This window comes from Hyla sarda, chromosome 2, assembly GCF_029499605.1.
Source record: "Hyla sarda isolate aHylSar1 chromosome 2, aHylSar1.hap1, whole genome shotgun sequence".
Lineage (NCBI taxonomy): Eukaryota > Metazoa > Chordata > Amphibia > Anura > Hylidae > Hyla > Hyla sarda.
Window position 1 is genome coordinate 78,718,369 of NC_079190.1, and position 27,990 is coordinate 78,746,358.

Here is a 27,990-nt window from a genome sequence, read left to right on the forward strand (position 1 = left end):
GTGCTTCAGCTTGGACAAAGCCATGATTTTATAAGCCATGATTTCTATAAAAATGAAAAAAAAAAAATCTTAAAGTATATTAGAAAGGTAAAATTTTTGCCAAGATGAGTATTATGGCCTACATTCAGGGGATTACATTGGGATAATTATTGATGTATGGGCTAGCACATAAAGCAGCATACATCAATCAGGTTTTTTTTTTTTTTTTTTTTTTTTTTTTTAAACAACTGCTCTGAGCTGTCAGGTTTTCAAGCTCAAATCCACCACATTTTATGTTTAAGCATTAGTAAAATATGTTGGTATTTTTTTATGTTGGGGACATGCCCCTTTTTTTGAGGGCTACACAATACATATATATACATTATTAAAGGGGTACTCCGGTGAAAACCTTTTTTCTTTTAAATCAACTGGTGCCAGAAAGTTAAACATATTTGTAAATTAATTCTATTAAAAAAATCTTAATCCTTCCAGTACTTATTAGCTGCTGAATGCTACAGAGGAAATTCCTTTCTTTTTGGAACACTGATGACATCACAACCACAGTGCTCTCTGCTGACATCTGTCCATTTTAGCAACCGTGCATAGCAGGTGTATGCAAAGGGAAGCATGGTGGCTCAGTGGTTAGCTCTCTGCCTTGCAGTGCTGGGGCCTTGGGTTCAAATCCCACTAAGGACAACAATAAATAAAGAGTTATTATTATTATTATGACGTCAGCAAAGAGCACTGTGCTCGTGATGTCATCAGAGAGAATTCCAAAAAGAAACTAATTTCCTCTGTAGTATTCAGCAGCTAATTAGTACAGGAAGGATTAAGATTTTTTAATAGAAGTAATTTATGTTTAACTTTCTGGCACCAGTTGATTTAAAAGAAAAGAGGTTTTCACCGGAGTACCCCTTTAAAGGGGTTATCCTGTAATAGAATAGCAGGATGGATTTCTTTCAATAACGACCCCACACCTTTCCTCAGGGTGTGTGTGGTATTACAACTGAGCTGGAATACCACACACAAAAAGTGGCGCTTTCTTTTTTGGCCATATTTTTGGCATTTGACTAAACCTGTGTCATGTTGACCAGACATGTCAAAAGTTTAGATCAAACCATGTTTTAGTGCAGAGATCCATTGAGACCAGGGCCTCTAGCAGAGTAAAGTGTACACCTCTATCCCAGATTGTCAAATTCGACCCTTCTGCTGTATAAATCTACAGATTAAAAGAGGTCTCAGGAGTGAGACCCGCTTTGATCTAAAGTCTGGACATCATCTCAATAGTTCATTTAAATGACTAACCCCTTGGCTAACAGAATGTAATATCAAACATTTAGTGCAAGGGTATCAAAAAGATCATCACTTGGCTTAAAACAAAAAAAACAAAAAAACTAAAACAGTCAGGTGCCCTGTTTTTATTCTGTCCAATAAATGTGTCTTTTCGGCATCAGTATTTACACGTCTGTTGTCATGGCAGTGTCCGGCATCTGGGCGTTGAGACTATGGAGAAATCTGCTCATAAGAAGATCAGCCTTAAGCTGGCAGAGCGAGACCCTCACAACAGTCTAAATATTTACCCTGATCCATGTGATCGACATCTCCAGCTCTCTCTCTTAGTAACTGCATTGTACGTTCATCTGCTTTCTCATTTATGTCCGACACATTTGGGGAGAGTTATCAAAACCTGTGCAGAGGAAGAGTGGTGTAGTTGCCCATAGCAACCAATCAGATTGCTTCTTTCATTTTCCACAGGCCTCTTTCGAGGCCTGTGGAAAATGAAAGAAGCAATCTGATTGGTTGCTATGGGCAACTGCACCACTCTTCCTCTGCACAGGTTTTGATAAATCTCCCCCATTGTTCCACATGTATTGAGGTGAAATCCAATTCTAAACCCAAAAAAGAAACAACTCTCTCACAAGAGACAATTGTGCACAGAACTTTATGTCCATTTAGCACCAAGATGGACCTGATACAATGAAATTCACAGATGTTTAAATATATGAGCAAGAAACCAAATCCCCTCCAACACCCATTTACCAGCATTGAACAGTCGGTGTTCAGAAGGGAATAGTAATGGAAAAGACAAGTAGTCTGATTTCTCTTAGCATGAGCTCACAATATTATGGGGTGCGCACACTAACAGGGCTTGACAAATTTTTTAGGAATCTAGAAGCCACAGAAAAGTTAGAAGCCAGGGTGCCGCCCAACATGTAAACGTGAAGTCATACGATCAGTCATTACTGTCCCCTCATCTCCAGTGTTACAGTCATTACTGTCCCCTCTTCCCCCCCCCATGTCAATTACTGTCCCCTCATCCCCCCCCCCCCATGTCAATTACTGTCCTTTCATCTCCCCACCGTCAGTTACTGTCCCCTAATCTCCCCATGTGTCAGTTATTATTCCCCCCTTGTCAGTTATTACTGTCCCCTAATCTTCCCACGTGTCCGTTATTACTGTCCCCTAATCTTCCCACGTGTCCGTTATTACTGTCCCCTAATCTTCCCACGTGTCCGTTATTACTGTCCCCTAATCTTCCCACGTGTCCGTTATTACTGTCCCCTAATCTTCCCACATGTCCGTTATTACTGTCCCCTAATCTTCCCACATGTCCGTTATTACTGTCCCCTAATCTTCCCACGTGTCAGTCACTGTCCCCTCATCTTTAAATGAAAAGATTGAATGTTTTATTTACCTCAGACCCCGTTCCCACGTAGATCCCTGTTCTGCATCCATTGTCCACTATTGGACACCTTTGGTCGGCGCTCCTGTGTACAGCAGGGAATGTTGGTGCTCTGGGGGTCATGTGTCTGCCTCAACCTTACCGCGACGCTCCTTACAAAAGTGCCACCACTGAGGCCACTGATTGGAGCACCGACTGCAGGCAGGATGGGTAAACCGTACAGGAATGTAATTTTTTTTTTTTTAATGAATATTCCTTCAAAAGGGCTGACAAAACCTGGGCGCCACAAGGAAATTCTTAGTCACCGTGGCTACTAAGGATTTTTGACGCTCATTTACAGTCCATATGGTTACATTTTACTCAAACTGTCTTAAAGACATTTTGTAGGATATCCTTTAGCATAAGGATCAGACTGAGTCCTGGGGGAAAAAAAAAATATCACAAGAGGTTTTACAAAGAAGGTTTTCCTGATTTTGTCAGACATGATGTTTTTGAGTTTTTTTTTATCTCCTCGCCTTCCAATAGACATAACTCTTATTTTTCCATCTAAAGACCAGTTTTATTTATTTTATTTTTTTGCATCACCCATTGTACTTTGTAATGACATCACTCCAATGTACAGTGAAAAACTATTTGTAGGGCAAAATTTTAAACAAACCCACCATTTTGCAAATTTTGAGGGCTTCCGTTTCTACCCAGTGCGCCTTTTGGTAAAAATGACACATTATCTTTATTCTGTAGGTCCATATAATTAATAGAATACCCAATTTATATAGGTTTAGTTTTTACTACTTTTATTAAAAAAAAATATCTAACTTTTTGTATTAAAATGAGTATGCTGAAAATTGTCCACTTATGACCCCTATAAAACTTTTTTAATTTTCCGCATATAGGGATGTACGAGGGCTCATTTTTTGCGCTGTGATCTGCAGCTTTTATCGGGATCATTTTTATTTTGATGGCACCTTTTGATCACGTTTTATTCTTTTTTTTTCTAGTATATGAAGTGACCAAAAACTTGCATTTCTGGACTGGGTTAAAGGGGTATTCCATGAATTTTTTTTATTTGACTATGCTACAGGGGCTGTAAAGTTAGTGTAGTTCATAATATAGTTTCTGTACCTGTGTGTGACGGTTTTCTCACAATTCTTCTGTGATTTTCACCCCAATATTTATTTTTACCAGCATACAAAATGACCGTTGTCTCAGATTTTTCCCAGGTTGCAATGCGGCCGAGACCTGACTCACTAGTCAGCTGATGACAGGGAGCCTGTCTGCTTCAATGGGTGGAGGGATCGCTTGGTGGGAGAGAGATCAATCTGCAACTAATGCAACAGCTGTAGGCACCCTGATTGAAAACCACAGGTTTTTTGAATGGATGCAGTTCATTTATGTTTCAATGGGTGGGGTGGCTGATGTGTGGGAGGGAGGAAAATGGAATTGTGGGATTTGTAGTCAAAAAAAGAAAAGTCAAACAGGAAATACAAGTTCACAAACAGCTAGCCACAGTGTTATGGTAATCTCACAGCATAGCCATTTAGCCCCAAGACAAGCGCAGATCCTTCCTAATCATGTCCATTACTGCCTGCCAGGTACGTACTAAAATCACCTTATGGTAGAGAACCCCTTTAATAATTATTTGCATCACTTTGTGATTCAGTTTAGCCAAGTTACTTTTTATTTAATAATAAAAAAAAAACCTGCATGTCACCAGCACGTACCACACCTTCTCCAGCATTACATGCACCATTGGCTATACTTGTTGCATAATACTAACCACACGGAATAAGCCAATACTGACACACAAGTACCGATGTCACTTTCCAGTCATTGGAGAAAAGCTTTCTAAAAGTTTAGATAGTAAAAAGGTGCACAACAAAACAACCTGAACTAACAAACATCTGAGTTATTCTCACCAGTTCATACAATGCACTACTGCCTGCGTACGAGGAGACACTTACCTGCATGGTCATCAGAACCATCTGGCCACTTTACTGCGCAGATATGAAACCTGTGCAGCTGGGAATTTGCATGTTGCTTTGCTTCGCTACAATGGGCACAGATGCTATGAAACCACATTGAGAGTCCCCTACATCAGTGTTTTCCAAAACAGAGTGTCTCCAGCTGTTGCAAAACTACAACTCCCAGCATGCCCGGACAGCCTTCGGCTGTCCGGGCATGCTGGGAGTTGTAATTTTGCAACAGCTGGAGACACACTGTTTGGAAAAAAACTGCCTCACATGGTAGTGATAAGAGTCAACTTTTGCAGATCGGGAGGCGGACACTTATTTCAGCAACCTGAAGACTACAGGAAGCTGCTCCCCGCCGCGCTGGGATTTTACACTCAGAGGCTTAGCGTCCATTTGGCATTATTTTCGAGCGTATCTTTTGACTGCAAAGACAGGCTCACATAAATTGCCGTTCGGCCTGTTCACTTTCCTTTAAAAGCTTAACAGTGTATATCTTTTAAAAACAAAATTGCAACAATTTACGACTTTAGAAGGGAGGCAAAACAAAGCTACCATCTGCCTTAGATTCTGAGAAGTAGATTGTCCAGCTCCTCATTCCCATACAAACATAGAATTGGGGGAAAAAAAAAAGGTTAAAAAAATAAATAAATAAATAAGTTTGGGATACTCACCTGCCTGATCCCCCTCCCCAATTGGCATTCCAACAGAGCCTGAGTCCACTTCCTGGTGACATCAATATGAGGTTTGGAGGGGTGCACTGACAGCATAACAAATGGGTAAGAACAGCTTTTGTAGCAATGTGGGATAATGGAGGTGGTTTTTGCACCTTATAGATAAGTGTCTTTCCTCAGTAGGGAGTAGTGACTATCACCCCTATAGAGCATAATTATAGCCATAGTCAGGCAGTGGTAACAGCTGTTACTCCCACGAGCACAAATTGTATATGAAATTATTTATCACCTTTCTCCTGTGTGCACTTTAAATCAGTGCTGTGGAATTTTTTCACCAAACACTTATTATATATTGTTATATATTTAAATGAGTTCAGTATTGTGAGAAAATTAAGATTGTATTTTTATTCAAATACGGTCAGTTTGCCTCTAATTTTCTATGGTATACAAATATTGTTGCATAGAGCAACAAAATATTAAAATATAATATATATATATATATATATATATATATATATATATATATATATATATATTAGAACTATAGTGTCCCTATTTAGTAGGGGTGTGAATCGCCAAGAATTTGGCAATACGATTCGAATCGCGATACCAGTGTGGCGATTCGATATATCGCGATACCATCTAGGTGACGATACATCACCCACCTGGGAGAATTCATAGATCCCAATAGACGCCGCTGTCAGCTATCACAGCGGCGATCTAGTAGTCCAACGCGCACTTTTCTCATTTTATCCCGTCCGGGCTGCAAAATAAAAGAAAACGCACTCTCTCTTACCTGCCAACGAGCCCCCGGAGCTCCGGTACACTCCGGTACAGGTGTTCTGTCCCGCAGCGATGTCCCGCCTCGGCCAGTGATAGGCTGAAGCCCCGTGTGACGTGCCGGGTTAACAGGAAGTAAGAAGAATACAGCCCGGGGACCGAACACCTGTACCGGAGCTCCGGGGGCTCGTTGGCAGGTAAGAGAGTGCGTTTTCTTTTATTTTGCAGCCCGGACGGGATAAAACGAGAAAAGTGCACGCCGGAGTACTCCTTTAATAGCCAGCCGCGGCGATCGCCACATGCTGGCTATTAGCGGCGGCCCCCTGCTACTGAGAACAGCCAGGGGCTGCAGAGTATGGAGCGGGCACGAGTCCGGAGCCCGCTCCATACACAATGCAGAGCACCGCATGCTGGATACTAGCGGCGGTGATGCATCAGCTGCCCCCAGCTACTGAAATCAGCCGGGGGTCGCAGAGTACGGAGCGGGCACGAGTCAGAGCCCGCTCCATACACAATGCAGAGCACCGCCGTGTCAGATCCGGCCTGCCCCACTCGACAAATGTGGAACTTTTATCTCCTAATGCCCAGGACATGCTGTTCCAGGCATCAGGAGATACAAATTCGATTTTTTCTTACATCCCTACTATTTAGGGTTTGTATATTCTGCCAATAGGATTTATCTATGGTCTTAAACCTTAATATCTTAGGTATATATTGTGGGCGTTTTTTTTTTTCTTTTCTGTATTTCAAAGTACATGTGCACTGCATGGATGTGGCGTACATGTGCAGCAAGTGTAAGGGTGGGTTCACACGACCGGAGTCAAACGCTGACTCAGGTTGTCTCATTTCTTTTTCCCCATATACGGTTTTCTGACCAGACCAAAAACTGTGGTATACCATGGTTTTAGGTCCGGTCAGAAAACCGTATACGAGGCAAAAATGACGGATCCGGCTGGGATATGGGAGCGGACGGTTTTCGCCCCTCCCAACTGGATCCAGCACCCATACATGCTGGTATCGCTTAAAAACAAAACACTATTGCCGCCTCAATAGTGTTTTGTTTTTAAGCGATACCAGTGTGTTACCTTTCATATGACTAGCCACTGCAGGGCTAACTTTTTGGAGAAATGGTGGATACTATTCTCTTTATTTTGATACTATAAGCACTAGGTACACCCGGTATCAGTTTTAAAATTTTTCAGTTTTGGGACCTTTTACCTGTATCGAATAAAAGTTAAAACCATACAACAACATAAGGCAGTGCCCATCTGTGTAGCTGACTGGAAGATCCTCTATTACTGAAGCACATACCCTTATTGGCTGTCCAGTACCACCTCTATATTACAGTATCATGCACATGCATTGTACTGTGCTGGGATGAGCTGTTCCTTTGGACTCCAGATGAGGGCAGCTCTATTTTATTTTCCTGTATTGTATTGTAGTATACAGGTGACCAAAGAAGCTCCTGTCCTCAACATATCCATTCTGAAATATTTCTAATAAAAAAAAAAAAAAAAAAAAAAAACAACAATAAAAAAAGCAAGTAAAAAAAATATGTGAGCTCTACTGTTTTTACAGCTTACACTTCTCGGTTAAGATATTAGAGGAAGGGCGCATTGCACTATATTGCTGTCTCATATCCTCCATTAAAAAGGAAAATGTACTTGAACCACCCAGTGCAACTCCAAGGACAATACACTTGGGATTCCTGAAACACCTATGATCAGAGTTCTCATGTCTGGGGACAACACCTAGGTAGTCTAAAGTCACAATTTTGTCATCTTTTTTCAAATCGCGGTGAAAAAGCTACTACTGAAACCGCCCACATTTTTATAACTTAATCACTGGCAATCATCGTTAAAAGAAGTTTCTATGACCAATATGAACAACAGGAAGAACTGGAGACAATAAATATGGACAATTAAAGGGGTACTCCACTGAATAACAATTGTTTTAAAATCAAGTGGTTCCAGAAAGTTAAACAGATTTGTCAATTACTTATATTAAAAATCTTAATCCTTCCAGTACTTATTAGCTGCTGTATGCTCCAAAGGAAGTTATGTAGATCTTTTCTGTCTGACCACAGTGCACTCTGCTGACACCTCTGTCTGTGTCAGGAACTGTCCAGAGTAGGAGCAAATCCCTATAGAGAAGCTCTCCTGCTCTGGACAAGTTGAGGTAAAGCTCAGAGACAGGACTGTGTCGAAAAACTGATCTAGAGAGGTACAATAACTTTTCTGCTGCACTGAGAGCACAAAGACCTCTATAATTCTTCAATGGAAAGAAGTTTGGAACAACCAGAACTCGGCATAGAGCTGGCTGCCCCATCACACTAAATAATCCGGGGAGAAGGGTCTTCGAAAGGTGAACAAGAACCAAATGGTCACACTGGCTAAGCTTCAAACATCCTGTGGGCAGATGGGAAAAGACCCCAAGTGGTCAGCCATTACTACAGCACTCCACTATTCTGGGCTTTATGGTAGAGTGTTTAGAAAGAAGCCTCTCCTCAAAAGCCGCCTGGAGTTAAAGGGGTCCTCTACTCCTAGACATCTTCTCCCCTATCCAAAGGATAGGGGAAAAGATGTCTGATCACGGGGGTCCAGCCGCTGGGGACCCCTGCGATCTCCCTGCTGCACCTGGCGTTCGTTTAGAGTATCGGGTGGCGCCCTCTCACCCCCTCGCATAGACTTGCATTGAGGGTGTGGCCGTGATGTCACAAGCCTCCGCCCTCCATTGTTAGTCATCCGGCACAGAGTGAAGTACGTTCCGTGCACCGGATGTCTACGGTGCCGCAGCAGAGATCGCGTTTGTTCCCGGGGGCGGGACCCCTGCGATCAGACATCTTATCCCCTATGCATGAGATAGGAGATAAGATGTCTAGGGGTGGAGTACCCCATTAACCAAAAAAAAAAAAAAAAACACACCTAAAAGGTCTCAGACTATAGAAACTAAGATTCACTGGTCTAAAGCTTTACAACCTCAATTCTAAGCCTCATGTCAGGAGGAGACCATGCACTGCTCATCACCTGCCCAATACCAGCCCTACAGTGACGCGTGGCGGTGACAGCATCATGCTGTGGGGTGTTTTTTAATTGCTGCGACAGAAAGACGGATCAGGGTTAAAAGGAAAGATGAATGAAAAGCTGATCCAGAGCGAAATGGACTTCAGACTGGACCAAAGTTTCACCTTCCAACAAGACAATTGGGTCGAGATTTATCAAAATTTATCAGAGTGCCTCTTTCATTTTTCACAGGTCTCTTCAAAAATGAAAGACGCGATCTAAATTGTTTGCCATGGGCTACTGCACCACTCTTCTTCTGCACAGGTTTTGATAAATCTCCCCCAATGACCCAAAGCACACAGCAGCGGCTTAGGGACAAATCTGTGAATGTCCTTGAGTGGCCCAGTCAGAGCCCTGACAAACCCAACTGAACATCCATGAATAGACCTGAAAATGGCTTCAACCGACGGTCCCCGTCCAACTTGACAGAGCTCGAAAGGATCTGCAGAGAAGAATGGCAGGAAAGCTCCTAATCCAGGTGTGGAAACTTGGTGGTATTGTCCCCAAGACTGGAGGCTGTAAGATGCTTCAACCAAGCACTGCATAAAGGGTCCGAATACTTATGTCAATGCTATTTTATTTTTATTTCCCCCTTTTTTAAAGAATTTGCAAAAGTCTCATTATGGGGTATTGAGTGTAGAAAAAATTTTTGTCGAATTTTGCACAAGGCCACAAAGTAAAATGTAAAAAAAGTGAGAGGGTCTGAACTTTGAAATGCGCAGTATGATATGCTGTACAGTACACAGATTTAATGGATCCAGGCAGAGCGGGGAATATTGAGGAGGCAGGAGAGCGCGGCTCACCACCGCCATTGTGCAGTAGAACTAGAAGTATGAAGACCTATAACTCCTGCAATACTTCATCAATTCACTTAAGTGACCCCTTCATTGTAATGCTGTTCGCCCGCACTATGAACCTGAATATTGGGTTTAATGCAGATAAACAGGATGTAAGTTTCTCTTTAAAGGGGTACTCCGGTGAAAAACATGTTATCCCCTATCAAAAGGATAGGGGATAAGATGTCTGATCGCCGGCGTGGCATCCCGGTCATCCGTGCACGGAACGAAATCTGCTCCGTGCCAGATGACTGGCGACTACAGCCGCGGCGCCTCCTTCATTCAGGTCTATAGGAGGAGGTGTGACAGCTACATACTAGCCACCACACCCTCCTCCCATAGACATGAATGAGGGGGCGTGACGTCACGAACACTGAAGCTATACGCTTCCGTGTTCTGGACCCCGCTGCTGCCGGCCCGAAGATTGCGGGGGTCCCCAGCAGTGGGACCCGCGTGATCTAACATCTTATCCACTATCTTTTTGATAGGAGATAAGATGTTTATCGCTGAGTACCCCATTAACTATAAACAATGCTCTTTACGGGACAAAACGTGAGTAAAAAAAAATAAAAAAATAAAAAATCAGTAAACTACGCAACATGTGACATGACTTGATAAAAATATGACATTAAAAAAAAGAAGAAAAAAAAAAAGAAAATTTAAAATAGGCGCTGTATACAGTACAGCCTTTTATTTGGTCGCTGCCCCTTTAAAGGGGTACTCCGGTGAAAACCTTTTTTCTTTTAAATCAACTGGTGGCAGAAAGTTAAACATATTTGTAAATTACTTCTATTAAAAAAAATCTTAATCCTTCCTGTACTTATTAGCTGCTGAATACTACAGAGGAAATTATTTTCTTTTTGGAATGCTCTCTGATGACATCACAAGCACAGTGCTCTCTGCTGACGTTATTATAATAATAATAACACTTTATTTATTGTTGTCCTTAGTGGGATTTGAACCTAAGTCCCCAGCACTGCAAGGCAGCAGTGCTAACCACTGAGCCACCATGCTGCCCTTAGTATACATCTGCTGTGCATGGTTGCTAAAATGGACAGAGATGTCAGCAGAGAGCACTGTGCTCGTGATGTCATCAGTGTTCCAAAAAGAAAGGAATTTCCTCTGTAGCATTCAGCAGCTAATAAGTACTGGAAGGATTAAGATTTTTTAATAGAAATATTTTTAATTACAAATATGTTTAACTTTCTGCCACCAGTTGATTTAAAAGAAAAAAGGTTTTCACCGGAGTACCCCTTTAATACATGTGCCTGGTATTTTAGGAACCACAAAATAAATATGCAACAGCGATTATAATTTGAAAGAACAGATTTCAGCTTGGCAAATAGAGGCATGGGGGCAAGGAGGGGCAGCAGGGATCAATGCTGTGCTATCCACAGCCAGTCACACACCGGTCCCAGGAACGATTCACAGGAGATTAAGGCTGGATTTCCCTTGAGCTCCTTACAGCGATGGTACTTTCTGGTTTTTCTTTGTTACTGTAGATTTGTTGATGAAGGTTCCTGACTAGAGATGAGTGAACTTACAGTAAATTTGATTCGTCACGAACTTCTCAGCTCGGCGGTTGCTGACTTTTCCTGCATAAATTAGTTCAGCTTTCCGGTGCTCCGGTGGGCTGGAAAAGGTGGATACAGTCCTAGGAAAGAGTCTCCTAGGACTGTATCCACCTTTTCCAGCCCATGGGAGCACCTGAAAGCTGAACTCATTTATGCAGGAAAAGTCAGCAACCGCCGAGCCGAGAAGTTCGTGACGAATCGAATTTACTGTAAGTTCGCTCATCTCTATTCCTGACCATAAGCGATACAATGGGAGCTGCTGGAATGGTCGTTTCTAGAGATGAGCGAACTTACAGTAAATTCGATTCGTCACGAACTTCTCGGCTTAGCAGTTGATGACTTATCCTGCATAAATTAGTTCAGCCTTCAGGTGCTCCGGTGGCTGGAAAAGGCGGATACAGTCCTAGGAAACAGTCTCCAGCCCACCGGAGCACCTGAAAGCTGAACTAATTTATGCAGGATAAGTCCTCAACTGCCGAGCAGAGACGTTCATGACGAATCGAATTTACTGTAAGTTCACTCATCTCTAGTCATTTCCTCAGAGTCCATTCCAGATAGCATACCATAACTGCTTTGAATACAAGGGAACAAGAAATCCCAAATCCAACACTCACGGTAATCCAACTAACCATTTAGAAGCATTACAAAAAGTTTTACACAATGATCGCAACGGTTTTGTGGGTTTGTATGAGGATTGTGAGGCCTAGCACATCAAGAGCACTGCAACACTCTGTACTATCCCACATCCTTGCTAGAAGCCAGAGGGACCCCATTATAAATCAACGTGGCCTGTTGGGAGTTGTGTAGACCCATTGTACAATAGATTTGGGCAGTGTTGTGGCTTTTTTAAATTTTTTGTTAAAAATGGAGATCATGAAACCGATGTGTTCGGAGGCTATTTTTGGCAGTTTTTTTTTTTTATTTTAATATTCAGCAATGCGTGTATACTCCTGACTAGAGATGAGCGAACTTACAGTAAATTCGATTTGTCACGAACTTCTCGGCTCGGCAGTTGATGACTTTATCCTGCGTAAATTAGTTCAGCTTTCAGGTGCTCCGGTGAGCTGGAAAAGGTGGATACAGTCCTCGGAAAGAGTCTCCTAGGACTGTCCACCTTTTCCAGCCCACCAGAGCACCTGAAAGCTGAACTCATTTATGTAGGAAAAGTCAACTGCTGAGCCGAGAAGTTTGTGACGAATCGAATTTACTGTAAGTTCGCTCATCTCTACTCCTGACTGGAAGGCAGACTGACTATTTACAACCTGTTGCAAAGGAAAGAGTTTATCTGTAAGTTTACCCTCCTTAGGGTCCATGCACACTACAAAATCTCCTCCCAGATAAACTCCGGGCGGAGATCCCCGAATTAGTTTGTGCAAGGACTACCCAGACATTGCCGGCAATGTATTCCACTCTGTATTCTGCCGAAAGAAAGAACTGGTAAAGCAGTGTTTCCCAACCAGGGGGCCTCCAGCTGTTGCAAAACTACAACTCCCAGCATGCCCGGACAGCCTTTGGCTGTCCGGGCATGCTGGGAATTGTAGTTTTGCAACAGCTGGAGGCACCCTGGTTGGAAAACAGTGGTAGAGGTTTGGAATGACAGCTCTACTGTTCTCATGACAGGCCTAGTTAAAAGGGGTACTCTGGTGGAAATTATTATTATTATTTTTTTTTTAATCAACTGGTGCCAGAAAGTTAAAAAGATTTGTAAATTACTTCTATTTAATCCATCCAGTACTTATTAGCAGCTGTATACTATAGAGGAAATTCTTTTATTTTTGAATTTCCTTTCTGTCCGTGTCAAGAACTGTCCAGAGCAGAAGAAAATCCCTATAGAAAACATATGCAGCTCTGGACCGTTCCTAAAATGGACAGAGGTGTCAGCAGAGAGCACTGTGGACAGACAGAAAAGAAATCCAAAGAGAAAAGATTTTCCTCTGTAGTAAACAGCTGCTAAGAAGTACTGGAAGGATTAAGATTTTTTTTATAGAAGTAACTTACAAATCTGTTTAGCTTTTTGGCACCAGTTAAGAGAAAAAAAATTATAATAATTAATGTTTTCCACCGGAGTACCCCTTTAACCATAGCCCAGGAAGGAAGATGCAATGACAAGAGCTGAAAATTATAGAATCAGCAAGCAGAGGCTTTCATGTTTGATGAAAAAAAATATATAAAAAATTGCACTGAATGTCAACTGCAGGTGAAAAGATAGGTAAAGGCTTACACAACAGTGCCCTGACACCATCGCGGAGCCAAATAATAATCCATTTACAGGAATTGGATATCCGAAAGAATGCAGACTTGGACAGAAGGCACTGAAAAAATAAGATTCATTGGATTTTCCTTATTAAGAAGGTTATCGCCACAGTGGGCACATCTGGTTTGGTAGGCCACCTAATAGACCAGTGTTTCCCCAACCAGGGTGCCTCCAGCTGTTTCAAAACTACAACTCCCAGCATGCCCAGACAGCATCCAGTAGTTTTGCAACAGCTGGAGGTAGGGCTGGGCGGTATACCGGTTCATACCGAATACCGAATTTTTTGGGCTGCACGATATGAATTTTCCCCCATACCGCAATACCGGTTGGGCCCCTCCCCCTCGGGAATATATTATCCCAGTGCAGCGCTGTCCCCACATCGGGGAGCTAATCCTATGTGACCCGCCAGCGCTGTTCTGCCCCCCCAATTAATGATCAGCCCAGCGGGGTACTACTCACAGATGTCACCTTCAAGCACTGCCCTCCTCTCTTTGTTGGGGGCCACCAGGCGCTGGAACTCTATACTGTACGCCAGTGGTCTCCAACCTGCAGACCTCCAGATGTTGCAAAACTACAACTCCCAGCTTGCCCGGACAGCCAACGACTGTCCGGGCATGCTGGGAGTTGTAGTTTTGCAACAGCTGGAGGTCCGCAGGTTGGAGACCACTGCTGTACGCTGTATCCCTATGCCCAGGCTGCAAAAGATACAGAAAATAAAACTTTAAACTCACCTACGTCGGAAACGCGATGGGGACCGGAATGCCGGACAGCCGTCAGCCTATCACCGGCCGGAGCGATGTCCCGCCCCGGCCAGTGATAGGCTGAGCCCACTGTCATGTAAGAAGGCTGTCCGGGCATGCTGGGAGTTGTAGTTTTGCAACAGCTGGAGGCACCCTGGTTGGGAAACACTGACCTACACATACGAGGGGTCTTCTTATGACAGTCTTCCATTGTCATCTGCAACAGCAGACATGTCACACCGGGTTCAGCTGCTGGTAGCTATGGCAGCCAAATTCTGCAGGAACAGAGAAGCTAAGGGCTTCTTACATTATACTAATCTAATACACATACCTGGGGGAGGAGGGCTCTGGCATATGAAAGCGTACTCCCCGAGGTGCAGAGCAATAGATTAGTATAATGTGAGACGGTACTAGTGGTGTGATACATAGGAGCTAGCTTACATACTGCTGCTATAAAAGGTGGTGATGGCTGCTCACATTATACTAATCTAATGCATTTCCAGTGCTCGGCTTTATGATAAAATACCCCAAAGGTGGAGCGCATTAGTTTAGTGCAGTGTTTGCCAACCAGGGTGCCTCCAGCTGTTGAAAAACTACAACTCCCAGCATGCCCGGACAGCCTTTGGCTGTCCGGGCATGCTGGGAGGTGTAGTTTTGCAACAGCTGGAGGCACTCTGGTTGGAAAAAACTGGTTTAGTGTAATGTGATAATGCTGCAGATTTGGTGCCATAGTAACTAACTCTTGGATATGTTTAAAAGGGGTATTCCAGGGAAAAAATTTTTTTATATATCAACTGGCTCCAGAGAGTTAAACAGATTTGTAAATAACTTCTATTAAAAAAATCTTCATCCATTCAGTACTTATGAGCTTCTGAAGTTGAGTTCTTTTCTGTCTAAGTGCTCTCTGATGACACGTGTCTCGGGAACCGCCCAGTTTAGAAGCAAATCCCCATAGCAAACCTCTTCTACTCTGTGCAGTTCCCGAGACAAGCAGAGATGTCAGCAGAGAGCACTGTTGCCAGACAGAAAACAACTCAACTTCAGAAGCTGATAATTATTGAAAGGATTAAGATTTTTTAATAGAAGTAATTTACAAATCTGTTTACCTTTCTGGAGCCAGTTGATATTAAAAAAAAAGTTTTTTCTTGGAATACCCCTTTAAGGATGTCTTATACGGGACAATTAATAGCTGACCCTTCCAGGATCACAGCTTAACATTTTTTTTGTTTTATAGCTCCATCGATCGATGCATTCATTATCAGTCAATAAAATTAAGTTGCATTTCCTCCTATCGAAAAAGAAATAAAAAAAAAAACAGCTCAAAAACATCAATTTTGAAAGACTCATTTTATTAAGAGCCAAAAAGTCTATGGCATTGTGCAAGGTGTATTTTTATGTGGAATTTATTATGTTAGGGAATATTCTTTGCTAAAATTGCTCCCAGTCCAGATGCTCAAGTAATTTACACCAGAAATGAGGACCCCCCTCCTAAAAATTATGAGCAAACCTACAAATATTAGCTTTCTGGGTTTTCATTTGAATTGGCCATCAGACTAGTTTAGGATTCGATGGCCGATTCGACCCTGCACTATGTAGACCAGAAACAGAGCACCCAGTGAGTGTAAGGAGTTAAAAGGAATTTAATGAAATATTGGTAAAAGTTTTTTATGTTAAACATATTTAGATTTTGTTAATATTTTGTTCCTAATATTTTTAACCCCTTGGGTTTTTTTTTCTGTTTTTTTGCACTCTTTTTCCTCATCACCTTTTAAAAAACATAACCCTTTCAATTTTGCACCTACAGACCCATATGATTGATTTTTTTTTTTTTTTGCACCACCAATTCCACTTTGTAATGTCATCAGTCATTTTACCGAAAAATCTACAGCAAAACCAAAAGAAAAAAAATTATTGTTTGAAAAAAAAATAAAAATAATGCAATTTTGTAACTTTTGGGGGCTTCCGTTTCTACGCAGTACATTTCTCGGTAAAAAAGACACCATATCTTTATTCTGTAGGTCCATATGATTAAAATGATACCCTACTTACAGGTTTGATTTGGTCTTACTTCTGGAAAAAAATCATAACCACGAAAATTAAAATGTAAAAAAATTTCCTCTTCTGACCCCTATAACTTTTTTCCCTGCATATGGTGATGAGGGCTCATTTTTTGCGCCAAGATCTGAAGATTTTATCGGTACCATTTTTGTTTGATCAAACTTTTCATTAAAAAAATTTTTTTGTATAAAAACTGACCAAAAATATGCTATTTGGACTGGAATTTTTTTTTTACGTGTACGCCATCAACCGTGCGGTTTAATTAACGATATATTTTTATAATTTGGACATTTACGCACGCGGTGATACCACATGTTTGTTTTTACATTTTTTTTATGGGAAAAGGGGGCTGATTCAAACTTTTATTAAGGAAGGGGTTAAATCACATATTAACTCTTTTGTTGCACCTTTGTTTTTTGCAATGTTATAGCCCCCATAGGTGACATTGATTGCAGGAACTGATCAATGCTATGCCATGGCATTGATTAATGTTATCGGCGGTTGCTTGCTCAAGCCTGGATCTCAGACTTGGAGCAATCAATCATGAATCGGACGAGCTAGAGGCAGGTAAGGGACCCTCCGCTTCCGTCCTAGCTGATTCAGACACCATGGTGTTTCCGATCAGCCGGGAATTTAAAAAATAAATTTTTAAAATACATTTTAGACGCGGCAATCAATTTTGATCACCGCGTCTAAAGGGTTAATACCGGACATCACCACGATCAGTGATGTTCGGTATTTGCCCCGGGTCCCAGCTACCGTTAGCCGCTGGGACTGGCCCGATATAACGCGTTGTATCAAGGGAGCAGGACGTACAGGTATGCCTGCATCCCCAAGAGGACGCACAGGTATGCCTGCATCCCCAAGAGGACGTACAGGTATGCCCTGCATCCCCAAGAGGACGTACAGGTATGCCCTGCATCCCCAAGAGGTCAAATATATCATCACCCAAACACACTAGGTAGTTCACTCCTTTAAGCACCAATTATATAGAATACTAAAGACACCTCCATTAAGTTTTATATTGCGATTACGAAAAATAATGACCATAAAAGATTAAATGGTATTCATGAAAAGTCTTACTTATACTGCCTAGATAAACAGTTCAGTGTTTCCCAGCCAACTTCTTAAACAATGTAAGCCTTCTGTGAGGTCAGTGAATATAAGAAACCCTAAAGTTAAACAAACAAGTGTGTGCCAAATTCTAAGATTGTGCCTATTATACCATATCATAAGATCAGGCTTTCAGTCTTTCCCAACAATTCTGAGGAACCCTGGCATTTCTTAAAACAAGGTTAGGCTGCACAGGCTCTATGGATCTGGGATCTTCCTGCTCCAGTATAAATTATCCAGAATTGGCGCTTATGTCCACAGAAGACATAGACGCTGCCCCATTGACATACAGGACTTCTCTGACAGATTGCACCAAAAGATTGAGCACCTTCAATGTTCCACCAAAATCCAATTCCTTGCCGCAAGTTCCATCAGAGAAACTCTGTTGTGGGAAGAGAGCATCACAAAACCTATTGAAGTCAATTGGAGTGTGCTGCATGACATCCACAAGGGATTTCGTGTTGATTCTCCATGTGAACTGGGCCTAAGCATTTCCTTGGGGGGGGGGGGGGGGGGGACAAAGCCTCTCCATAAGGTAAAAATGTTAGGAACACCCGCACTCAATACTGCAAATCATATATTAGTGCAATTAAGGCTCTGTTCACACTGCAGTGTTGGACCCATGGAATGACAGACACCGATTGCACCCGATAGACCTCATTGACTTATACCTTGTTAGTTGGGGGAAATAAACATTTAAAAGGATAATATGTTCAATACTTTAATAACTCACCCTTATTACTGTGCTTCCGAGACATCTTTGTTAGCACTAGAGGAGAAGTCAAAAAGCACAAAGACGTTTCCTTGTTCGCACACTTTGCTGTGATGAGATGTCAAGACTGGTGGAAAGTCTGGGCCGTCTGCCAGAAAGGTGCATAAACGCTTCTTTACACCAGTCAGGCCAGGTTCTACCCCCACGTCTTGCTGGACACTGCAAAGAAAAAAAAAAAAGAGACATCAGTCTTTTTGATTCCTAGACAAGACGGCTAATATGACTTCAGCCAGAAACATCCAAGACTGAGAAGTTAAGGAAGCTGCAAAGAAACGAGCAGGCAGAACCAGACGTTACCCACTCATCTATGTGCCACAAATTTACCTCCATAATAGAATAATATTCCAGTTTACGCACGTAAATAGTATTACTGCCATAAATTTGCCAAAAATATAATAAAACCTAAAATATTCCATTAAAAGTCGAGACATTATTTCAAACAGTATATCACGGCAAACTACGCCAATGTCACACTATTCCACAACTCCCACCAGACTGCATAAAACAGACAGTTTTACCCTGTTTGGCTTCCGACCACCCTTGGTGGTTGCAAGCAGACCAGATGGGACCCCTCGATCTCATGAAAGATGTAGGTCCCATTTGGAAATACTTTTTTGGGGGGTGGACTGCACACTTGATAGATTTGCCTAGAATTTTCTGCATGGAAATTTGCTAAAAAAAAATCAGCACAAAAAATCTGCAGTCATGCTCACTTCACAAAAAGTGAGGGAGGGCTGCTATCAGCAGCCAACACTCACAGCCAATGACTGACATAGGCGTTCACGCTGAAGTGTCATTAACCTCAAAGTGTTGTGATCAATAGTGACCATAGCACTTAAAGGAGTATTCCGGCCAAATACATCTTCTCCTCCTTCATTCATGTCTATGGAAGGGGGCGTGGAGAGGGACCCTCCCATAGACATGAATGGAGGGAGCTCGGAGTGATGTCAGGAGGGGGCATTGAGTGAAGTCATGTCTCCAGTCCTGAAAACACAGAAGTTTCTGAGACTAGAGAAGCAGCCCTGCATAGAATGCAGGTGCTGCACTGAGATCGCAGAGGGTCCCAGCGGCGGGCCCCCCCGTGATCACAAATCTTACCCCTGTCCTTTGGATGGGGAATAAGATGTATTTGGCTGGAATACACCTTTAAGAGCCCAAATGACTGGTCCGGGTGCTCTAATAAGACTGCCTGATTACCTTCGTGCTGGTTCTAGGGCATTGTTCTAATGGAGCCTGTCTCAGGCAGACCTTACTAGCAGAGCACCAATCTAACTGAGCAATATTATGCAATTTTATACACATCTATATAATGCGTGTGATTATGTACCGTATGTATGCATGCATATATGTTCTGGCATCTTTTTTAAATAGCTGGACATATTCTGATGACCTTTTACTTGTTACTTAGGGTATGTTCACACTACAATTCTTGTGGAAAACCCATTCATACAGATGGTAATATTCACTGCGCAGAATTCTTGTTGCAGAATTCCGCAGGAATTCTGCAGCATGAACATACCCTTATGTCAACTAAAAATATAGGGGGAGATTTATCAAAACCTGTCCAGAGGAAAAGTTGCCCAGTTGCCCATAGCAACCAATCAGCTTGCTTCTTTCATTTTACAGAGTCCTTGTTTAAAATGAAAGAAGCTGATTGGTTGCAATGGGCAACTTTTCCTTTGGACAGGTTTTGATGAATCTCCCCCACAGCATCCTTAAATTAACCCTAACCCACCCCTATTTGCAAGGGTTGGGCTTTTTGTCTATAGCCCCATGCCAGTCTGTGTGACTTTTACATAACTCCACAAGCTCTGCATCTCCTGGTGAGTGTGTCAGTCCAGCTTGCAAGTCACACCCCTCCTGTAAGCTAGGCCCCTATTTTCGGCAAAAACACAATTTTTGCCCAATACACTGTCGGGCTATTTTGTACTGATCAAATCAGATTTTGTGATAGGAGAGATACAAAATGGTGTAAAGAGTCCATCTTTGTATGGATTCTCAGAAGGACCAAATGTGTTAATGAAAAGGCCCCAGTTTTAGCTCTCTAAAAATGTGTCTTTGAGCGAATGAAAAGTTTAAAGTAAACAGAAAGTGGAATAGACAAGATAAGTCACAAATGAAAGTCTAAGTGAAACTCATTGGGGGAGATTTATCAAAGCTGTCTATGTCCCGCATCAATATAGACCAAACTACAGAGGGTTAGGCTGGTCTATTGTGTACCTAATATATCAAAAGTTGCACGGCTCTTGATTAATTCTGTGCACGGACTTTGGGATCTATGCTTTAGACTGTATTCAAACCTGACATTTCAGCATCCTTTCAGCTGATGCGACTTGTCGCTGAAAAGTCGCTTTTGATAAATTCAGCACCAATGCATTTTTTGTCTAAAATTTAGAAAGCATCATGTTTAAAAATCCTCTAAAGCAGATGTCACAAAAAAGTCGCACATATTTAGACTGCGACTTTCTGTGCGACAAATTTAGACAGGGAAAACCAGTCTAAATCCTTTGATAAATCTCCCCCATTGTCTAACATTTTATGACTCCAATGTACTCTGTACACCTGGATACAGGTGTGTGTGTCTAACAAGGAGTTGTATCTGTTTTATTTGTCTATCTCAAGTCCTCTGATGTGATGTCATGTAACTAGACCCTGATCTCCATACTCACACCCACCCAGTCATCATTGGATGACATGATATTAGTTGGGGTGGATGCTTAGGATAAGGAATATGCTAAAAGCAAGTGTGACTGAGGCATAAGGAATGCCCATCACAGATACCCATCAAAGAGGCATCACAAATCCCATCAAACAAGTTCCTAGAAGCTACCTGAAGGGGTGGAGCCAGGAAGAGTAAAGGGGGAGAATATTTTGCATAGTCCTCTCTTCTCTGATGACCGGGTAGGACTATAGGCGTTTCCATGGAACCCAGACAGCCATCTTTCTTTTATCCAGAAGTCCAACTATGCATACTCTCGGTAAGATACACAGGTTTCTTATTTGATTAAGGATGCATTGACACAACGTTTTTGCAATACAGTTCCCGTATACGTTTTCAATTTGAAAACAGTATGGAACCATATTGAACCAGTATGCATTGTTTCTCCATTGAAAACCGTATGCCAAACAATGCCTCCAGTTTCATCAGTTTTGCCCATTTTTTTCCCCCCACACCCAAACCGCAGCCTACCACGTTTTTTTGGTGCAGGTGAAAAACAGTATACTTTTATTTTTATTTTTTTTAAACATGGGAGTCAATGGTAACCGTAGAGAACCCTATGTGCGTACGATTCCATCCGGTTTGTACCATACGGTTTTTGGTTTTGCACATGCGCAGTGCACAGTTTTTTTTTCTTAAATTTCAATCATAGAAGTGAAACGGTTCTTTTTTTCTTAAAAAAAACGCATGCAACTGGACATTTTTCAAACCGTATATAGGTTAAAATTTGTACACTCGTTTTGATACAGTTTAGTCAGGTTTTGAGCAATCAGTTTTTCATCAAAAACCTGATAAGGGAACTGTATTGCAAAAATGTGGTGTGAATGCAGCCTAAGTTGCCTCATTTATAATGTGGACGGAATTATATCATGTAGATGAGCAGACCTGGCTTTATATACTCTCCATGAGGAGATGGTAATAGTAGTTTATAAGCCACTCCCCCCTTCTACTGCAGATTAACAGGGTATCTTATAGGGATCAATGCAACCATATATTGCACATAGCATTGTCTCTGGATTTTTCTCTGCTCCACCACATGATCAAGTTTCCTTGTTGGAATGATTATAAGTTTTCCTAATTATTATATAAGTACTGTATCTTACTACCAGAGATAGTTGTGGTTAGAACTGGGTGGGGTTTACTCTCATTTTATATATCTAGAGATTAGATGCCCATTCGATCTCATTTGATGTGACATTCTCTTTGCAGAGTAATACCGATATCTGAACTAACCAAGTTTGGGGTTCCAATTCCTATACATCATGGGGTTTATTTTACACATTTGTTAATCTTTTATAACCAATAAACCTGTACCAAATTTTTATAATAACTTTGTTATTCTTTTATTATATTTCAAAAGTTACTTCTGCCACTACATCATAGAATGCATATCTGGAAAAATATGAGCCCAGATATGGTGAATTGCATTGTTTGTATATTCATAACTGTCATAATATTTTTAACCCCTTAAGGACCGGGGGGTTTTCCGTTTTTGCAATTTTCATTTTTTGCTCCTTGCCTTTAAAAAATCATAACTCTTTCAATTTTGCATCTAAAAATCCATATGATTGCTTATTTTTTGCGCCACCAATTCTACTTTGTAATGACATCAGTCATTTGCCCAAAAATCTACGGTTAAACGGAAAAAAAAAATCATTGTGAGACAAAATAGGGAAAAAAAACAAACGCAGTTTTGTAACTTTTGGGGGCTTCCGTTTCTACGTAGTACATTTGTCGTTAAAAAGGACACCATATCTTTATTCTGTAGGTTCATACAATTAAAATTATACCCTACTTATATAGGTTTGATTTTGTCGTACTTCTGGAATAAATCATAACTTCATGCAGGAAAATTAATACGTTTAAAATGGTCATATTCTAACCCCTATAACTTTTTTATTTTTCCGCGTATGGGGCGGAATGAGGGCAAATTTTTTGCGCCGTGAGCTGAAGTTTTTAACGGTACCATTTTTGCATTGATAGGACTTATTTTATTCATTTTTTCATGATATAAAAAGTGACCAAAAATGCACAATTTTTGACTTTGGAATTTTTTTGCGCGTATGCTATTGACCGTGCGCATTAACTATATATTTTTATAACTCTGACATTTCCGCACGCGGCGATAACACATATGTTTATTTTTATTTACACCGTTTTTTTTTTATGGGAAAAGGGGTGTGATTCAAACTTTTAATAGGGGAGGGGGTTAAATGATCTTTATTCACTTTTTTTCTGCAGTGTTATAGCTCCCACAGGGACCTATAACACTGCACACACTGATCTTTATCATTGATCACTGGCTTCTCATAGGAAACCAATGATCGATGATTCTGCCGCTTGACTGCTCATGCCTGGATCTCAGGCACTGAGCAGTCATTCGGCGATCGGACAACGAGGAGGCAGGTAGGGACCCTCCGGCTGTCCTCTAAGCTGTTCGGGATGCCGCGATTTCACCGCAGCTATCCCGAACAGCCCACTGAGCTAGCCGGCACTTTTTACTTTCACTTTTAGCCGCGTGGCTCAGCTTTGAGAGCGCGGCTAAAGGGTTAATAGCGCGCGGCACCGCGATCAGTGTCGCGCGCTATTAGCGGCGGGTCCCGGCTTCACTATGACGCCGGGCCCGCCGTTATATGATGCGGGGTCACCGTGGGACCCCGCGTTATATCAGGGGAGCGAGACCAAGGACGTACTCATACGTCCTTGAGAGGTTAAATATTGTCGTTGTTCATAAATAATTCATAATTTAGTATTATTATTATTATATCTTCTGACACAACGTAGACCTTAGGGAGATTATTTCTCCTACATATTAGGCCCTAGTGTTGAAGACATTCCCCGACAACACCCACATCACAGGTCTTTTAACAACAATCTTCAAAATCCCCACCTTACTTCACAAGCTACGCATCTACGGGGGAAAGAATCGGTCCAGCTTGCAAACCATGCCTCCCCCCCCCCTACAAGCCATAAAAAGAAATAATAATGCATTTGTCCACTTTCAGAAATGTCCAAACTAAAATAATATTATTGACCCATATGGTAAATGATGTAAACCAGTCCTAGTTGTATAATCAGGTAATACAGTAATAAAAAGTATAATTTTTTATAGGGCAAGTTGTTCCAAAGGAAGATTTTCTATAGTCTTTATGATAAATGAAACATTTTTCTATTATAACATACTATATAATAATAATAATAATAATAATAATAATAATAATAGTTCTGCTTTGTAAAAAGGTTTGTAGTATCCAAGTAATCACAATACGCTTTACTAGTCGCCAGACGAAAGAATAGCAGATTTCACAAAAATGCTGCTAAAACTTACCAGAAATCTGCTACTTAAAGGATTTCAAAAACCGCCACTGGAGATTTATCGGAGCGCTGGATTTTGCTCTCCGGCTTAGAACAACAAAGTCGCTGTCTTGTGGTAACATCTGGCTAATTGGCTTTTGAGTAAAGCCGTCCCTGAACGGGCTATTTTCAGCTTGTTGATCGAGGGCTGGAAAAGAAGCTTGGCTGAAATATCAACAGCGCTAATGCCATTGTGAACATTGATCTCCACCCTAGTACTGTACAGGGCACCTGAAACACCACCTTATTGTTGGACTGTCGGACACCTGGAAAGAGATGGTGCTCTCCTCTCAAGGTACATAGCCATCGGCACCGAGACAAACAACCAGGACATGTAATGCAATGCTCTTGTATTGGGGTTTGCTCACATGTATTTGGCACCAAGATCCACCAGGTTCAAACTGCAGCCTATTGTTTTGTAAGGAAACCACTATGGCAGATTTTCCACACATAAAAATGCCAAAACCACGCCAGGATGTGAATGAGCCCTACTCAAAGGCGTTAGAGCAAAGAGCAGCACTTGCATTCTTTGAAGGGCTGTGTCTCCAGTCTGGCAAAGCTCTTTGTTTCCAGGACTGGAGATTTGATGTAATGCCACGCCCCTTGTGACATCCCACCACGCCCCTCCATTCATGTCTATGGGAGGGGGTGTGTGTGACTGCTTCTCCCATAGACATGAATGGAGGGGGTGTGGTGTGACGTCGCCAGGGGTCGTGGCATTACGTCACATCTCCAGTGCTGGAAACAAAGAGCTTTGTCAGACTGGAGACGCATCCCTGCATAGAATGAGTGCGCTGCACGGAGATCTTGGGGGGTCCAAGCAGCGGGCCCTCGCGATCAGACATCTTTTCCCCTGATGTATGGCTGGCATCAACATAACTTCCCCCTTCCCTGTGCTGAGCCTCCTCTGCAGCAGAAGGGAGCTCCTTTCTGCAGAGGCTTAGCACAGGGGAGGGGGCATTACTAGGAACATTCTGGCCAGATGTCATTACGCACCAAGCTCCGGATTTGCATATAACGAAGAACAGGCACCGAGCGAGGAGCGGTAAATATAATTTCCGTCAGTGTCACCCGCACTACAGGCCTGTACCAACAGGTTAGTGCGGCTGACACTGATGACAGATACCAGCAGGGTTCACATCACGCCTCTTTATGTTGCCAGGATACCAGCAAAAAAAGTATCTACGTATCCTAAGTGGGCTGCAATGACCAAATGCAGTCTATTGCCAAGTCTGTATCTGTTGGAAGACAACATTGGCCACACTAGTATAAATTTTATGTGTTTTTATTATGGACTTAAATACAATGAAGAGGACAATGGAATGAAGTGGAATTTCATGGATGGAATGGGTGTAGGGTGTCAGCGGGGCTGGCTCCAGGAATGGTGGTTGATGCAAACAGCTGATTAGACAATCATTTGCTTTCATCCCGTTTAAAGCCATACAATAAGCCTTACACCTGAGTGATAAGAATGGAGGTGAGCTACAGTTCCTGTTACCTCCTATTGTAAAGCCATAAAACCAGCCCCTGCGGTGTTGGACACAATGGACAACGAATCATCCTGTCAGCCCACCAAGGTGAGGTTCTCGAGAAACTTGGATGGACATCTGTCAACACAATATGGGACAACAAAGAGGATCCCCCACTCAAGAATACATCAAAGAACAACTGATTGCAATGCAAATAAACCACCTACAGGACACAATTCAACAACCTTGTTTGCAGAACTGTTCTGATTGGCCATGGAGATTTCTTGGGATGGGCAATGTATGGGTTACGTGTGTAGATGACTTCTATATATGTTACTAATCGGATGATGAGAGAGAGAGAGCGCGCGCGCAAGCGCACTTCCTGCCCACCTTCCCCCTCATCCCTTAATTAGTTAGGTTCCCCCTTTGTATTTAGATGTATATGTATAGCTTGTAATAAACCTCTATAAAGATCCAGTTTTCTTCAATCAATTAGTAAGGCACCCCAAAACAAAGCAGCTTCTACATGGAGCAGCAACAACATCAACTCACATAAAGGTCTGCATAGGAGCTGTATACACACACAACTATTTTTAATACTATTTCCACATGTAAGGCTATACAAACTATTGCCCCAGTGTATCTAATAATACGTTTTCCATTATATGTTTACCTAGACGTCATACAACCAGCTGAACTGAAGGCCCCTTTCTTTGGGTACATTGCTCCCACATGTAGAGTATCGCTAGGATCCTCTTGAGCAAATGGAGATTTAATAAGTGTAATTGGTCCCCAAGGTGCTCTTCAAGAGGAGAAAAAGAAAAAAAAAAAGATTGCATCTATGTTATCTGGGGTGTTCAATGGAGCTGGAGTGTCACAGCTGGATTAGTCTATATGTACATTATATACATAGTAGTACAACTACTGGCCATGGTGCCTGTGTATAAGCCAAAGATTTTTTGTTGCAAAAAAGAAAGAAAGATTTATAACCAACCTATGGCTTCCATGCACAGCGCACACAAAATGTGCAATGAAAGACTTTACCCCTTTTATTACCAGGGATACTGGTTAGAAAGTGAAATGGTTTCTTTGACTCCATCAAGTTCAGTTGTTGAGAAAGCAAGGAAGTGTTCTCCATGGTGTTTCTCCATAAACAATGCCAAATGTCGCAAATTCTGCTGCAGAATTGTTGAGGCTCTACAGTAAATCCCAAAGAGGATTCAAGTGTTTACATTAAAAAGCATATTCTTCTCAAACCCTGGACTGTTTACTGGTATAGAGCACCAGCACGTCATATCACTGGAGCCAGAAGAGACCAGAGGGGCACTGTGGTATCAGAAATAGGTAAATACTTTTTATTATTATTATTTTATTCGGTGCAAATTTCCTTAAGGATTTTGGTTGAGACAACTGTGGCTGGAGCACTTACGTGTCTATGTCAATATGGGCCAGAGAAATGTGAATAAAGATCCCCAAAAACCCCTTTAATGCATAAACTGTACAATGCTGACATCTATGACGAAGGCTGGCCAGTGGAGTACTCCTTTAAATACCCCATCTACTGCCAGCAGAAAAAAAAAAATCTGCACAAAACCTGGCTGGATATTGATCTATAGTGCCTTCAGTCATTTATTTTCATAACCTCTGATATTCAGTTAGCTGCATGCTTGCATGATCATTCAGATTCCTCTAGTCTGTGGGTCCCCTCCCTGTAACGCATGCTGGATGTGAGGTCTGTGTGTTCAGGAGTCTAGAGATTTTTGCATGTGCTTTAAGTGGTACTCTGTAGAAAAAACATCTTATCCCCTATCCTTTGGATAGGGGATAAGATGTCTGATCGCAGGACCCCAGTCAACCCTGCACAGAGCAAAATCCTCTCCTTGCCGGATGACTGGCATCTACAGCCACCACGCCTCCTCCATTCATGTCTATGGGAGGAGGCGTGACCTACGTAGT

The 27,990-nt window shown here is 42.0% G+C and overlaps 1 protein-coding gene across 4 annotated transcripts in view; it reads right to left on the reverse strand.

Moving 5' to 3' along the window:
• The window catches only part of SPATS2 (spermatogenesis associated serine rich 2), a 100,442-nt gene that overhangs the window by 49,370 nt on the left and 23,082 nt on the right, over nt 1–27,990 (reverse strand). For 3 of the 4 annotated variants that reach the window (XM_056562202.1, XM_056562203.1, XM_056562204.1), the window contains exon 2: nt 18,454–18,651. In XM_056562202.1, coding sequence (XP_056418177.1) covers nt 18,454–18,478 — 25 coding nt within the window. In that variant the 5' untranslated portion in view covers nt 18,479–18,651. Of the gene's footprint in view, nt 1–1,559; nt 1,635–18,453; nt 18,652–27,990 lie in introns of those variants that run through there. The other variant, XM_056562201.1, reaches the window with a different exon arrangement.